This window comes from Euprymna scolopes, chromosome 19, assembly GCF_053919585.1.
Source record: "Euprymna scolopes isolate OS-2025 chromosome 19, ASM5391958v1, whole genome shotgun sequence".
NCBI lineage: Eukaryota > Metazoa > Mollusca > Cephalopoda > Sepiida > Sepiolidae > Euprymna > Euprymna scolopes.
The window spans coordinates 19,981,570-19,993,837 of NC_136500.1; the positions used below are offsets into that span (position 1 = coordinate 19,981,570).

Genomic DNA, 12,268 nt, shown 5'->3' on the forward strand with positions numbered 1-12,268 from the left:
TTTCTTGTAATTATTAAAGGAAAGAAGTTTAGTCTTAGTAGCATTGAATGTTACCATCAATTTTTGTCCCCCATTCCACCAGAGACTGGAGGTCTTCCTCTAAGGTTTCTGCCATTGCCTTAGATATGTGTTCAATCCTTTTTCCCTCATGCCTGCTGTAGAGCGTGGTATTGTCAGCAAATATACCCATTTCAGAGACAATTTTATCAGGGAGGTCATTTATGAATATCAGGAATAATAAAGTCCAAGGATCGACCCCTGAGGTACACCCGCGTTTACATAACTTGGATTCTTCTCTTATTTAAGAAGAATTTAATTATGTTAAGTATTCATCCAGTAATATCATATGATCTGATTTTCCCGAGAAGACCATCGTGCCATACCCTTTCAAAAGCCGTAGATATATTTACTGCTATTACCCTACCTTCCTCTGTTTATCCAGTTCATGGCATATACGTTCAGAGATTAGTTAGGATATCTGCAGTTGAATGGGCTTGCCTAAACCCATATTGTTGGTCAGACAGAAGTTTAGCAACTGTAAGATGATGGACTAGAGATTGATTAATTATGGACTCAAATAATTTGGCTAAAAGAGGGAGGAAGCTAATGAAGCGATAATTTAATGGGTCAGTTCTTTCGATAGAATTTTTGTAAACTTATCACAGAAGCAGTTTTCCACCAGTCAGAAAAGCAAGATTCGTTAAGGCATTTGTTGAAAAGTTTGGAAAGAACTGGAGCAACTTCAGCAGAGCATTTTTTTAATAGCACAGCTTGGATGAGATCAGGTCCACATGTTTTTGAGATATCTAAGTTTTTTTATATCATGTACTTGAGAAGGGGTGATTTTCAGATCATCTACTGTGGTTTGTGTCCGCAAAGGAAAATTAGGGAGGGAATGGTTTGCTGGGTCCAATATAGAGTTTGAGGCAAATAAGCATGTTAGCCTTCTTGGTTGCTGTGCAAACAACCTCATGATTACTAGTAGTAGTAGTAGTAGTAGTATTTGTATTATAAGTAATTTGACGTAAGGATGATACTTTTCTGTAAAAAAATGTTGATTTACTTTTAAAAAGGTTTCACATAAAAAAGAACTCTGATAACTGAAGAGCGACTTAGACACGTGACTTCCTGTTTCTGATATTTTTGTCTCTTTTTCGCACTGGATCCTCAAGCAGTCAACATGTAATCAAAAACCACCTAACTAATCTGTCACCTCTCCTCAATCACAAGTAACGAATTCTTATTCTCAATGAACCCTTATTCTTTCTGTCTATATTCTTAATATTTCTCATGTAAATAAATTCGCATTCTTTCGCTGATATATACCGGTGTATTTTCGTTGTCATTATGCGACCTCTTGCATTTCAACCCTTCTACCATCCAATCCATTTAACTATACACATAAGGGACGGGATCGTCGATAACACAAGCAGACTATCCTGTCCTTCCTCTCTACAAGCTGACTCTTGACATAATCTTCTACTGGTATAAGAATCATGTATGTCTGAAAATCAGTGCGGTTATCACATCTGGAGAAGTGTTGCTCAAAGCACTCTTTCTTACTTTAACAAAATACAAAATTGATTTCGCAATCTAGTGGATGGAGGTGATTTTTTTTTTTCTTACCTACAATCCTTTTCTCAAAGTAGAGACGTCGCTAGCCTACTTTAAAGTTTCATTATTTTTTTTGTCGTCCTGTATTACTTTATTTTGTATTATTCAGCAACAAAAATGATTAATTACTCCAATCTTGTCTTCACTGAATGTTTTTTATATGCTTTAGTAATTGATATTTTAGAACCTGAAAAACAAGCCAAGGTGCGTCATTATGATCCTGAAGAAGTGAGGAAATTTATAGCAAAGAAAAAAGATCAACGATTTCGAAAGATTAAAGAGGATATGATGTCAAGGTTACGTGAAGGTCTCAAACGTCAAGAAATGTTGCAGGAAGTTTATCGTAAACAGAAAGAGGCAACAGCGGTACAACGGAAAGAAGGTACCAGTTCTAGATGTAAATCCAAAGTGGATCTTCCAAAATCTACTGACGTTAACGAAAAAGTAAGTATTTTAAGTTTTGGATCAGAGAATCATAGAAATAATTAAAAAACATTTTTTTTTTAATGAATCTTTTAGTGATTCTGTAATGTTTAAATTTGAAGTAGAATTTTCATTGGAATAAATTCAAGGAACTTCTGTCATTACAAAGTAGCAGAACATTACTTCTTTCAATCACGAGAAGAGTCTGTGTGACCATGACGACCATTAAATCCAGCATTCGTGCTGTGGTTTTTCTGTTCGCTTTCATCTGTTCTGCCTCTGTCATCTCTTATATTGGCGATCACTAACGGCATGTATACTGGTTTTCAACTTTTATGAAAAAAAAACAAAATCAACACAGATTCACAGAATAAAAAAAGACATGCATACACATACGCATACACTTGACTAGTTCATAACAAGCATGTGTGTGTGTGTGTGTGTGTGTGTGTGTGTGTGTGTTTGCTTGTCGTTGGGCCTTAACTGCTAGCATTCTCCTTTTGAGTTAAGTGCCAGTATATCAACTAAGAGCTAACAAATAATTTGTCTATCAAGACTAGTCATCGTCTACCTAAAGTTATCTATTGGTCAGCTTGTCTCATTATCCACTCCATCCGATCTGCCTCATTTGCTCAAACCACTTTGACTCCTTCCATCTGATTTGAGCAATCTATTCATCTAAACATATCCACCTTTGACCGAAAATCCCAGATGTCTTGTCCTTCTATCAGTTTCCCCAGCTGACCCGCAGGAGTAACTACATCCACTCACCCTCTCAGCCACTATCAACTGACCACTCAGAAACTATCAAACTTACTTTTAAGCATTATCTTGTCTGGCCGACTCTATTGTCATCTCTCCATACTACTTCCTGATCACCGAATCATTTCCAGATTCAACAGTCTTGCCTGTTTAAAGGGAGGGGGGACAGTCTATAATATCACATATGTACACAATGTGATGATATATGGAAGTGAAACCTGACCAGTGAGGGTTGAGGACATGCATTGCATGGAGAGAAACATTATGAATGATATGATGGATGTGTAATGTGGTTTTTAAAAATAGGCTTAGATATGAAAACCTCAGTGGAAGATTAAATCTTGATAATAAAGGGAGATGTGTTCACGACAAAAACTTTGATAGAATGGTCACGTTGAAAGAATGGATGAATGATATAGAACAGTTAAGGTAGCAGAGTCAGTGAGAAAGGTTAGACTAAGGAAAACATTCAAGGAAATGATGAGGATAGACTTGAGAGAAAGAGGGATAAATAAAGACTTCATCAGAGTTATAACTAGTTTGTAAGTCAATTTCTGAAAGTTGTCCAACACATGCCAGCATATAAAATGGATGTTCAGCTGATATGATGTACAAATTAAATGCATCTTATTTTAAATGCTCCCAGTTTCTCTGAAAGCAAGGTTCTCTGCATGATTTGTTAGTCTAAGTTTGAAATGTCATTTGGTCTTTGGTCTGTTGAAATTTGATAAGTTTGAAACATTGTTTTTCTTTGATATGCCCACACATCTCTATAAAGTCCATTATCTGGTAAAGCTTGAAATCACAATTCCATCACTAAATAAGCAGACACATCTAAATAGTGGAATTTTTTTTTTTTTTGTTTTTAAATTAGAAATTTCTAATTTAAATTGATCATGGTTCAGATATCTTTAGGAAGTTGAGACATGTTTATGCAAAATTTATTAACTGGCTATCGGAGTATGAACAGATGTTCAGAAGACAATACAACTGGGGAAAAAAAACAACTTATCAAGTAACTTTTAACCTAGATAAATAGTGACTCTAGTAAAATTAAAAATAGGTGAAATTGTCTTCATTTGATGTTGAGCAGACATGTAGACCCCCCCCCTTTTTCTTTTGTTTAATTCTTTCAAAAATATTATCAATTAAATAATTTTTTATAATCACCTGTATAGATGTAGAGCCTCCCCTCCTTGTTTTTTTTTTGGGGGGGGGGGGCACTTTCAGTTTCATTATTTTAGTTTGTTGCATTTACAAACCACAAAATGGAATTCAATTGCCTAACACACATTGTACCCAAAGTTGAAATTTATTATTTTTTGAAATATGTTTATTTTAAAAATTTATTTAATGTTTGTTGCATGTATTTTCTTTAGAATTCAAAACCTGCAGAACACAAAATATCAAAGAGTTCAATTCTGAGTGATTCAAAGTTGATTGATTTTCATCAATGTGATGATTCTCACTTGATGCTAGACATTAAACTGAATATGATAATGATGAATGGTTTGCCAATCTGAGCACTATGTACAAAGAAATGTGCGTCTGATCCAGAATTCAACCTAATTTTAAAAAAAGTGCAATAAAAACTTTATGATGTACATACCATCATGGAATGAAAATGTTATATTTCAAAAATCACATAAATTGATCAAATAGTTTTTTTGTTTTTTTTTAAACTAAAAAAATTAAATTTGGCGATTTTTTTTTATTTTTTTTTTATTTATTTTTATTATTTTTTTTATTTAACCATTAATATTTGCAGCCATTACAAGGCTAATTAAAACAAACAACAAACAAAAACATCTTGGTAATTGAACTGTCTCCCTGAATTTTGAAACAGTCTAAAAATGGTGGATCTCTCCTGATTCCTCATAAAATTTAATTTTTTTAGTTTAATAAAAAATTATCAATTTATGTTATTTTTGGAATATGATATTCTTGTTCTGTGTTAGGTACATACATCATAAAAATTTTTCTGTATTGTTTTTTTAATTAGGTTGAATTCTGAATAACTCCAAAAATGCATATTAAGAAACATTTTAGAAGTGGAAGAAGTTTATGTTGTACATGTTTGCCAAATGTTTTATGAAATGATGAAACTTTTTTTTGTTTTTCAGTCTTCGTCGGACATTAAACATTTAGTTGGTGGAAGTCGTGATATACATTTCGATGATGATACTCACTCTACCTTGACCATTGATTCTTATGACAGTTCATTAACTCCAATAGCCACTCCTATCAAAAGGTAAAAATTGCTATTTTAGTTATACTCTTTTTTTTTTTTATATACAATGATTACTCTGTGGAAAAACTTTTTTTCTTTTTTTTTTTTTAATTGGACCATTTTTAGAATGGGTGCACCAATACTCATAGACTTTTGGAATCTGGTGGCATTTTGAATGTTTCTTTGCAATCATTCATCTCATTTCGGACTTTCATATTGTACGTATACATAAATGTACTATCTGCTTGTGTGCTAAGGCAATTTTCAACCTTGATATGACAGACAGTGTCAATACCTCTGATAGGCTTTTCCATTGAATAGACGTACAGACAGATAATGTTGCCTTCTAATGAGGTGAAAATGCCTATGCTACATCTTTTGCCGAGTCCCATTGGCACTGGGGTGAAAAACTCTGTGAAAATGTATATATAAATTCTGGTTGATGCTGTTTTACTCTAGAATCACATCCCATCGCGTCTTCCGTTGCTCAAATGACTAGTAATTATCAAAAGATAAACGACCAAGATGCATCCAGCGTTGTTTTGAACTAATTTGTTTTCTTCAAGCTAGCCATGGCTTCTGGCAGCCTGTTCCACAGTGTAGCAGTCTAAACGAAAAAAAATGCCTCTGGACGAGTAAGCCAAAATTGTCTCATATACAGCTTCTCTGAGTTTCCATAAAGTCCTTTCTACAAAGCTAGCATGAAGAAAATATCACGGCATGTATGTGTTGAATTACTATTCCTGGATGACCTGATGGAATGGGGAGGCAAGGAGTGGTGTTGCGGTATGTTATGACGTATTGAAATGAAATATTTCGATAGCAAAAACGAATGCATTGAAATGAGAAGATAAATAGTTAAACAATAAAAGAATTTCAGGATATTTATATGATAAAAGATTGGAATTTAGTGAGACCAGTTAAAAATTTGTGTAACAAGAGATTTTGGAAATTTTGTTACAGTTAAGGTAATTTATAACAAGAATGACTTTGTCATAAGACTGACCTGGTTTGTGACATAAGATAACGAACAAAGTAAATGAGAGATGATATATTCACTGAACAGATTAGTCAGTTAGAGAGTGGACGGAGATTAGTTGTGTCTGACTAGTTGATTTTTTTAAGGTCCATGGAAGCATCTGGTAGGCCAAATGGTAGAAAATGTAAAAAAAAAATACAAATAAATGCGTACAACAGCAAGAAAACCCATAAAAGTGATATAAATGTTATATATGAAAATATAACTTTGCGTATGGCATTTTCCTTTAGAGGGAAAGTGTTTTATCTCATAGGCCAACCAGTAGAAGAAGGTATGTTCCCTTTTGTGTGATGTGTCCCATTTAAAAGATGTTACTCGTCCTGTTAAAAGAACTGTCCCTCGTTATGTATTCCGTTTGATGAATTATATCTATACGTAAAATTATGTATGTATAAACACCACGCACACACAAACACTCACAATTGAACATTATACAACAAAGGAAAGAGAACCTTATATGTATACAAATTGACACGTATATACATGTGCATGCACAAGAGACACTAGATGATATGTCCTGGTAGCAATACGAACATGGATACACATACACGTTTATTATATATACACATGCAATGAGGTATTTATGCAGTCATCTATTCTCCAGTAAATACAAGTTGAGGGTTTCCAATCATTGTTCTGGAGTTCATGGATCGTTTGTGTTGCAAGTATCTGAACTCGTTCCAGTTGCTAAAGAGACTGAACAAAATAGGGGATGAACCTTGAATGCCGTATTCCAAAAAAGTTGCATCAGAAATAAGTATAACAATAGGAAGATGTCACCTGTCACAGTGGCAAATGAACAATAGATGAGGAAGAGTATACCATGGACCTTATTTGACACCTGAATGCATCGAGATTTATATCTTATCACGTAGCCTGAAATTGAGTTTTTAACTTCTGATGGAATTTTCCACTTATCTGCTTGCTCTAACCTAATGTGAAAAATACTAATTTATTTGTTTTTTTTTTATAATATTTTTTACACTTCCTTGTCTAATATTGTTGCACTTATAAAAATACACAGAAATTTTAAGAATCATTGACTATTGAAGTACCTATGTTCAGAAAACCGATTTATTCAATAAATTTACACAAAATAGAGACTACAGTGAACCAGCACCTAATTTCACTTTAAATGGCTGCGACATTGTTGTTTTTACTTGAAGTCCATTCCAAGATGAAGAGTTTCTGATTGCGAAAGCATCTCTCCTTCAGTTTAACTATAGAAATAGTTTCTGGTAATGCCTTCATAGACCTCTTTCTGGTATTAGTGAATAGTAGGTCAGGAGGGATATTATAATGTTTGAGATCACTGCATAAATATTGACATCCCAAGTGAGAAAAAAAAATGAAACTTTTTGAGCTTTCAAAGGTCCCAGCTACGGTATAACTGGAAATGTTTTCTCAATTATTAAATCATTTCTCTCTGATAGGCTCATTAGAGTAGTGATTGATGGGCAGAAATCAGAGGCCCACAATAGTAATGCTGGAGTCCTGCAGGGGTCCATCCTGGGCCCAACTCTCTTCCTGATCTACATCAATGATCTCCCAAAACACACTTAAATGATTCATTGACATCTATGCTAATGACACGACCATTTATGGCAACACATCAAAGGCCGTAAATGACAAAGTTCTCTCTGATTCTCTCTCCTCTGATCTTGAGCGCGTGATACAGTGGGGGAAGAGGTGGCTTGTTACTTTTAATGCATCTAAAACCAAGCTCCTATCTTTACACCATCAACGCATTGATCCCCATCTGGCATCAATTGAAATGGATGGCTCTCATCTTGGGGAGGCTCCATATTTTGACAAGCTTCTGGGTTTGACCTTTACCCCTGATCTTAAATGGAACATGTATATCAGGTCTGTTGCCAAGGTCACTGGGAGGATGGTAAGATCCTTCAACTGCTCCAGAAGATATCTCAGTACTGATGCAATTCTCTATCTGTATAAAAGCCAAGTACGTCCAAGGATGGAGTACTGCTGCCACATCTGGGCAGGAGTTGCTAAAAACAGTCTATCCTGCCTTGACAGAGTACAAAATAGACTTTGTAGCTTAGTGGGGGATGCCCTTTTCTCTTCCCTGCAACCTCTCTCCCACAGAAGAGACGTTGCGAGCCTGTCTTTGTTTTATCATTATTTTCATGGCAAGTGCTCGTCTGAGCTCCAATCTCTGGTCCCCCCTCACCAGTCTTTCACGAAAAACACCCGTCTGGCTGAAACCACTGTCATTAATTTCCCCACTCTTTATCTGTGCTTAAATCCAAGCATAGATTGCATGAGCAGAGCTTCTTTCTTTGAAATGCATGCCTGTGGAGATGTCTTCTGATTGCCTGTTTCCCACCTGACTACAACTTGGATGTCTTCAAGTCCAACATAAACAAATTCCTGACAAATCGCCCCCTTAAGTAAGACACGTTGTCGAATCTCCAATGCTGACGATTGCTGCGATACTGTCCCATTGATTACTGTACACACAATAACCCTTATCCCCGAGTGGCTTCCGGGCCTTGATAAGTGGTGACCTCCATGTAAAAAAAAAAAGTTTACAGAAGGAATATAAAATGAGAAATAGGGAAGTTTTTGCTTTCTTTTCAACTTGAATGCAATGTTTAAATTGCTAGAAGGTCAAGACCTTTTGTCTTGTTCACCTCCTTAAATATAGCAGTGTTTATCAACAATTAAAGTAGAATAAATAGCAGTGGTATTTGTGAGCCGTTGGGTTGTATCTACTTAATATATATAGACTGTTTTTTTTTTTTTTGTTTTTTCATCAAACCTATAAATCATTTAAAAAACATTAAAAAAAAAAAGCATTTTTTTATCCTTAGCTTTCCTGCTGCTGCCACATTACCAATGAAAAATCATTCATTAACTGGAAGAACAGATCCAACCAAGAGCACCTATCCACATCCTGTGATCTCAGACCTTGAGCTCAACCCTACATCTTTGAGAAACAATCATTCGACTTCTGGTGCTTCTTCTACAGATATGTTATCCCAGCCTGCCAAGTCCATTCCAGGTGAGAACAAGGCCATAACAATAATAATGCTTTGTTATCATAAGAGATATAACATTATACATCTATGGCTTTTTTTGGCTAGGAGAAAAGTGGAGTATCTCTTTTGATATTACACTTCACCTTTTCTAGCCTCAATCAGTGAAGGATAAATCCTTATAGGCAGAAGGAATTGACATGACAATTCATAAGATACCATTGGTTTCACTTGAAATTCAATATTTCGAATTTCACTCCTATTAAAATTAGATGTCTTTTTCTTTCTTTTTTTTTTTTTTAAATATATGACATCAGAAAGGACATTTGCGTTGATTTGATGAGGATGTGGTCGATTTGATTCTTAATAATACCGTCATTAGAGTATTAAGTCGTGAGGTGGCATTTGGGATGTTGAAAATAAGTGTTTGAGATTGAAAGCTGGTTTGTTGCTGCAAAATCAATGAGACATTCTCCGTTTGAACAACGATCCCTGATGGCAAACTGGTTGACGATGTACCTCATATTAGTTCCTCCAATACCATGATGATGCAAGATCCACTCCCTCTAAAGATCTTTCATTGCCAAATGCTTTCATTGGTTCAGCCACTCCTTTTGGTGACACCTAAGTAACTTCATCCATGAAATCATCAACCCAGCACCACTGCCAAGCTGGAAAAAAAACTTTGCGACGATCAACTCAAAACGTAACTTAGGACGATGAAGTAGGATGCTGAACAGATTCTGGGCCTTTGTGAGGTTCGTTACTGGAACCACGAATGACTTGCAGTAATAGTGGAAGCAGTCTTGGGTCACCATGTGATACTATAAACATTGACCCCACCCCTCTACCTGCCCCCAAATGTTGGAAAGTAAAAGAAAATATGAAAAAGAAATATAACAAAAGAAATAAGAAATAGGGTTGGTAAAAGGACAATAGATGGGAAGTCGTTCACTGCAGTAAACAAAAGAATATTGACGTGGGATTGTTGGTCAGAATGTAGCAATGATGATGAAAAAGAATGGAATAATGAAATATATATATATATATTTTTATTTACATTTTTATCCCAAACAAGGCACATTGCCACTTTGATGTAGTGGGCTACTATCAGGGACATAAGCTACAGGGGTACTATGTGAGGAGTTGGGCAGCAAGATGTCGGTTCTTGTTACACTTGAACTTCTGCATGTCAGTACAGTTGGGGAAGCAGGAACTTGGAAGGGAAGTTCAGCGGTTCTGGGGAAGAAACTACTGGAGTAGAAGGCTCTCTTACATCTAGGGATCTCAACTGTGAAGGGGTGGGATTTTGCTGCTTGTCGGGTTTGTCGGGGGTATTTACGTTGAGGTGGTACAAGTGCTTGCAGTTCATCAGAACATTCACCGTTAAAATACTTGTAGAACACCTTACAGATGCTAAACTTCTGACTGACTAACAATATGGATTTAGGCAAGCCCGTTTCACGGCAGACATCCTAATTGTAATCTCTGAACATATATACCATTCAATTGACAAAGCAGGGGAGGGTAAGGCGGTAGCTCTAGATATATCTAAGACTTTTGACAGGGTATGGCACGATGGTCTTCTCAGGAAAATCAGATCATATGGTATCACTGGAAGAATACTTAACATAATTAAATCCTTCTTAGATAAGAGAAAAATCCAGGTTGTCATCAAATGGTCGTACATCTAAACAATATGATATAAATGCGGGAGTGCCCCAGGGATCTATCCTTAGACCTCTATTATTCCTGATATTCATAAATGACCTCCCTGACAAAATTGTCTGTGAGATAGGTATATATGCTGATGACACCACACTCTATAACTGACACAACAGGAAAACAAATGAACACATATCTAGAGAAATGGCAGAAACACTAGAGGATGACCTCCAATCCGTGGAATGGGGACAAAAATGGATGTTCACATTCAATGCTGCCAAGACTAAACTTGTTTCCTTAAATAACTACAAGAAACCTTCTATACCACCAATAGCAATGGCCAAAGAATCTTTATCTGAAAGTACATCTTTTAAACTCCTTGGCCTAATGTTCACAAGAAACATGAGTTGGAAAATTACATTGAGAGATTTGCCAGGACCGCTGCGAAAAAGGTAGGTTCTCTCTACCAGGCTAGAAAGCTGCTAATTCCCAAAAGTATCCTGTACCTCTATAAGGCCACCATTCGCCCATTATAGAGTATTGTTGTCATATTTGGGTTGGTGTATCTGCTACTAGTCTCTCACTCCTAGAACAGATTCAAATATTTAGATTTGGTTTGCAACAGTATGCAGTTGAAAATGTTTTGGAATGGTTTTTGATAACACTAGCTGACTTGTAAAAGTTTATTTTGCAGGAATAATTCAAATTTCACTGTTAAAGCCTTTTAAACCTTAAAAAAATTAACCAATGAGCATTTGAGGCACATACTGCTGGATGGAAATTAAATGTGACCATTGAGGGTTGAGGATCTGTGTTGCAATGGATGGGTAATGCAAGGTTTAGATCTGATGACATCAGAAGATGATTAAATCTGGACAGTATAAAGAAATGTACACAGAAGACTTTGTTGGTATGGTTACATTGAAAGAATGTGCGAGTGCTGTGGTTAGTAGATGCACAGTTGGCAGAGGAAGGTCAAAGAAAACACCAGAAGTGATCAGGATGGAATTGATGGAAAGAGGAAAAAGTAACAACCTGGCCAGAGATAGGTTAATTTAAAAATCTATTTCTAAAAGCCATCCAACACCAACTAACATGTAAAACATGTTAAAATGGTGATGCATGTTTTGAGTGTGATGAAGAAAACTCTGCAGCTTAACTTGAACTTTTCACTCAGCTTATAGAAAAGAAGTCCTGAATGAAACAAAACGTGCTGAAGATAATTTACAAAATTCGAGAATGAATGTTTCATGTTTGAAGCTGGAGCCCAATCATAACATCCAGTAGAGTTTCCTGAATTGTCTGAAGGCAGTTGTAAATTGTGAAGTGATAATTCATGAGGCACTTATTTACCAAGCTAAGCAACCTTTCGAACTTATTGAAGATTACAATGAAAATAATGAACTGTTGTATGGTTGAAGAAAAGCTCCATTGCCAATTTGACTTGAGAACAAAATCTAGAATCAGATGATCAGATCTTCATATGCAGGTTAGCTATTTATATTTCCTCCACCATTTTCTATCAGTATAGATGTA

General features: G+C 35.7%; 1 protein-coding gene across 3 annotated transcripts in view; it reads left to right on the top strand.

Moving 5' to 3' along the window:
• Nucleotides 1–12,268, top strand: part of LOC145303474 (uncharacterized) — a 266,228-nt gene that overhangs the window by 105,647 nt on the left and 148,313 nt on the right. For 2 of the 3 annotated variants that reach the window (XM_080144825.1, XM_080144826.1), the window contains 3 exons: nt 1,784–2,058; nt 4,923–5,050; nt 8,903–9,093. In XM_080144825.1, the coding sequence (XP_080000951.1) occupies nt 1,784–2,058; nt 4,923–5,050; nt 8,903–9,093 (594 nt within the window). The remainder of the gene's footprint in view (nt 1–1,783; nt 2,059–4,922; nt 5,051–8,902; nt 9,094–12,268) is intronic. The other variant, XM_080144827.1, reaches the window with a different exon arrangement.